The 4,504-nt window shown below is 39.0% G+C and overlaps 1 protein-coding gene across 1 annotated transcript; it reads right to left on the bottom strand.

Moving 5' to 3' along the window:
• Positions 1-20: 20 nt before the first annotated feature.
• On the bottom strand, positions 21-4,218 carry LOC113214871 (uncharacterized). The gene is made up of 5 exons (XM_026434366.2): positions 3,418-4,218; positions 3,273-3,331; positions 3,114-3,191; positions 2,932-3,036; positions 21-2,853 (listed from the first exon to the last, which is right to left on the bottom strand). Exons 2-5 carry the CDS (start codon positions 3,307-3,309, stop codon positions 203-205), a joined length of 2,871 nt encoding a protein of 956 aa, XP_026290151.2. The 5' UTR covers positions 3,310-3,331; positions 3,418-4,218; the 3' UTR covers positions 21-202.
• Between the last annotated feature and the right edge of the window lie 286 nt (positions 4,219-4,504).

Below are 4,504 nucleotides of genomic sequence, written 5' to 3'. Positions count from 1 at the left end.
AGTAAAAAACAAAACAAAAATATGTGGCATGGAAAGGTTAAATATAACAAAACATTTAACTACAGGAACACTGGTTATAATCAATCATAGTAAAAAACAAAACAAAAATATGTGGCATGGAAAGGTTAAATATAACAAAACATTTAACTGAAAAAAGAAGCTATCTGTAGAGTGCTTTTTTCAGTGGACCTTGGTCAACTGACTACTCGACTTCCATGTCGTTAAGTGGCACAGAGATATACAACTTTTGATTGATGTTCATGACAATGCAGCTTCCTTCCAGGTCGGATGGAGGCACAAGGTGAAATATTTTAGTTCTTTTGTACTGGCACACATTTGGAACCTCTACATCTGGAATAAGTGTTTTGAACCGCATGACCACTTTTGCTTTTTGGATAAGGGCAAAAATTTGGCTGGCACAGGAACACTTGTCAGCACATTCACATACATACAACCTCAGAAAAGTTTGAACAAAGCCAATATTAGATTCATTATTGCACTTGTATTTTGCAGCAGTGGAGTCACGGCAGGTTGACACATTACTTGAAGCAGCAACATATACATATCTTCCTCTTTTCAGGCACTTAAACTTCAGCATCTTCTTATAAAAAATATTATTTGACTGTAAAACTTTTCTTGTAGCAAGAGGTATATCTTCTTCAGGGAATGTTTCACATTTACCAATAATTGCTGATCCTTCAAGAACTTCTGCAGTTTTGTGCTTCCTTCTGTCCATAACATTTTTGCAAAATGTCTTACTACTTGAATCTGGGAGTTCAGATACTAATTCAGGTAGATTTAAGACAAGCTGGACAGATGTGGCAATTTGTTTCTCTGCCCATCTAGTACCATGGACCAGTTTTAAAATGACCCCATTGATGCTTTCAAGGGGAAAACAGGAAGACACCCAAGCTGGTCCTAGATTAGCTACAGTTTGAGGTAGGTGCAATAGCAGATGCACATTCATAGTCATCTGATTGGGGTCATAAAAATCTGAATATTGTGAAACATACTTCTTTAAGAGAGAGCCAGCAATATCAAGCGACTGTGATGTAACAGTATTGGCGTTCAGCAAATGGCTTGCCGCAACTAAGGAGCCATGGTGCTTTAAATAGCTATCAGGAAGAACACCATTTAGCACAGGCAATGAGTAGTCATTCAACCACAGCTTTAATTCTGATGTTTTCCAGTAACTGACATCATTTAAGGATCTTGGACATCGTACAACATGCATGGGTGGCTTAATACTCAGCAACCTTTCGTCCAAGACTTTTTGATGCTGAGAAATGCTCCATTTTTTGGCTGGTGCTTTTGTTGACAGTAGATTCTTCAATACCTTCTTGTTTACGCCTCCAAAAAGTTGATGCATTACATCAATTCCTGTACCAACTACATAATTGGACATCACTGAGTCTAATGCACAAGGACCTTTAACTCCTTTAGTGGGATGGAGCTCTGTCCCAGTGTTGCCATACATTCTCATATTTTCCAGCGTACGGATTTCCATTTTATCTTCATCAAAAGGAAAGAGTCGGACACCAGGGCAGCCAGGTCTTGGTTCACCATCCTGTTCGCACACTTGGCAAGAACAGGCACCATTAAATTGAGTCATGTTTAACATAAGACTTCTCGCCGGTGTGTCACCTGTACCGTTTAAGATTTCTGCTCTTATGTCCTTCTCTCCTTCACCAGCCACCTCAAACTTCACACCTGCTTTAAGCTCTTGTAAGTCATCATGTACTTCCGATATCAAGAGGTTACTCGGCGGTTTCACAGTGCCACACCATATAAGTGGCACTAATAAGTTCTCCTTCTTGAATCGTTTCGAGTAGGGAAGTTCATTGATTGAAAAGTACAAAGGCCAGACATTCATCTTCGATGAAGAAAACAGGGCAGCTCCATCAGTGTACCACTGCAGGGTGAGAACATCTTGTCCTAGGACACCTTTGCTTTTTAGGTCTTGATAGAGTTCACCATCATATACATCACTGTAATGTCCAGGAACATGATCACAATTGAATTTAAGCATATTGTAAAATCCAGTTCTTTTCAGCATGGCTTGAAGTTGTTGTTGCATAGATAATTTTACTATGTAACAAATTTTACTATTCTTACATGTTGCACACTTGGTCTTTGCAGGCAACTCAACAAAACACTTTGAACAATAATATTTGAAAATTTTGGGTCCTTGAATGTATGAAAAATAATTTTTGAAGGCTGATAAGGAAGTCTTGAAGATGTTGTCAGCAGTCTTGGGCAGGTGTAAAAATATTAAATCAAAGAGAGCTTTAATGCAAGCACCACTCAGATGAAAACTCAAGCTGAAGGTAAGGATGGCAATTAGTGACTCATGAAAAGTTATTGGAGCTCCGTTGTAGAGAGGAGAATTTCCATTCTCAGGGACAGTTTCCTGGTAGTCATAGTCCTCCGGATTAAATTCATGGTCTTCATCTCCTACAGTCATTAATGAGATCAGTTCACTGAGCTCCTGCTCTGGCTGGAATTCCCAATTCTCTTGCACTGCTTCATTTGATACTGTTATATCAGGGTTAAACTCCAATCCCGTACTGAGATCAAAGTGCAAATCTGCTTGACTTTGTGTGGCACAAGTAGGTTGTTGTTGTTGTTGTCCACATAATCCCAAACTTTGTTCAGAAAGTCTTGATGGAAACTCTTGGTTAAGCAGCAGCGGAGACTGAGTTTGAGGTAGCACTAACTGTGGCTCGTGAGAAACCAATACTTGATGAGAAGGTTGAACTTGTGGAGTAAGCGGTTCAGCACAAGGTTGAGAGAACTCAATAGCACCACCTTGAGTGAAAACTTCAGATGATGCAGGTTGGAATTGAACTGAGGCTGAAACAGAAAAATATGTCAATAAATAAAAGAAACAGAAAATCAATTCATTTATATTTTCTACAACTGTAAACTTACTGGGGGCTGTCAGTTGGTAAAACGGCTCAAAAGCTGGTTGAAGTTGTATTGGCTCCCTACGAAAGCCACAGAAACTATCACTGACAGGTTGAAAAAATGAAGAAGCTGAAACAAAACAAAACTATAAACAGCAGAAGATAACAATAAAATAATGACAGTATTAATTTGGAACGTGACATTACCAGGGGGTTTCTCTGCTGAATTAGGAACATTGTGTTCTGATTGCGATTCTCTTTGTTCAAATTCAGCCGTGGCAGCATCTGTGAACAAATTTAACAAATAATATGACGAGAAACTATCAGATGGCTCAACATATAAATTCAATACAAAACAGAACTCACCAGATCTTGCATCTGAAGAAGTATTCTCATCATCCATGTCTTAAGGGGGCCTTTCCAACCTGAAAATAGCATAAACGAGTATTTATTATGTGACAATAAGCAACAAACCATTGAGAACAAAGTATGTTGTATAAAGGAAATTTACCTTGGTCTTTTAGGGGATCAGATTGTCCATGCAGGAGTGTCAATGTGTGTGGGAGATGTGAGAGAGACAGATATAGTAGTTTCGGTGGTGATCATAAACTTGACAACCTCGGTTGAATTCAAAAGCAAAAGTGTTACCAACGTTTTCTCTTGTTGTCGCTTTTATATTCATGTTCGTGGGGAAGCTTGAAATGTTTCTCCTATAGATTTTCCTTTGACATCAAAACGCTTTCCTCTTTTGCATCGCGTGTTCTGTTTTATTGTTTTATTTTATTTTTAAAGCACACATAGATCACATCACTCTGCTGTTGGTCACACCTTCGTAGCATGGCACCTCGGGACTGGTAGGCGCGCAACGGTTGAAGTTCGTTCGTGGTCGTCAACCCGTCAGCGTCAAATTGGGTGTATAAGTGCAAGTGAAAAGGAAAGGAAAGATGTCCAGCAACAAGGAAAATGAAAAAAAATCGAGAGGTGAAAGATTCGCCCTCGTATTTTATACTGAAGAGAAAAAAACTGGTATCGTAAAAGCAGAGGCCAAGATCAGGAAAAGAAAAATTGGCACAATAGTTCGGGTAGGTTACCCAGAAAACTGGACGGGACCCAGGGAACCAAACGCTCAATTCGACGCCAAAGTCATAAAATTTGGTTGTAAGTATAAAGCTTTTCTGTTCTTGGTGCACCACAGCCAAAAGTACTGTTTCACTAATTATAATTAGCTCATTATTTTCAATTGACTTTTTAGATGATGTGGAATTCCTGGACAATATTCCCGTTAATGTAAATGGGAAAGAAATCACTAACAAATGTGGGGGAAATGGAGACGACGCAGCTAAAGCACAGAGGAAGGTGCAAGATAAAGCCGAGTCATTGGCTAAAAAGCAATCAACCTCTGCATTAAACGAACAAATTCGCAACCGTATATCTCAACAGGTAATTTTGCACTATGTGCTCCTTTTCACATATTCTGATGATTTTGTTTAAGTGGTGTCTTGTAACAATGTTAATCATAATATCAACAGGGTGGAACTTCGAATAGTTCTTTTGGAGGTGGTGGTGCGTCAGTAATTCAGCCAAGTACTTCTACAAAT

Source organism: Frankliniella occidentalis, unplaced genomic scaffold, assembly GCF_000697945.3.
Source record: "Frankliniella occidentalis isolate FOCC.00 unplaced genomic scaffold, Focc_3.1 Scaffold266, whole genome shotgun sequence".
NCBI lineage: Eukaryota > Metazoa > Arthropoda > Insecta > Thysanoptera > Thripidae > Frankliniella > Frankliniella occidentalis.
Note: the sequence above shows the minus strand (reverse complement) of the source record. Positions and strands in the feature narration are given on the sequence as shown.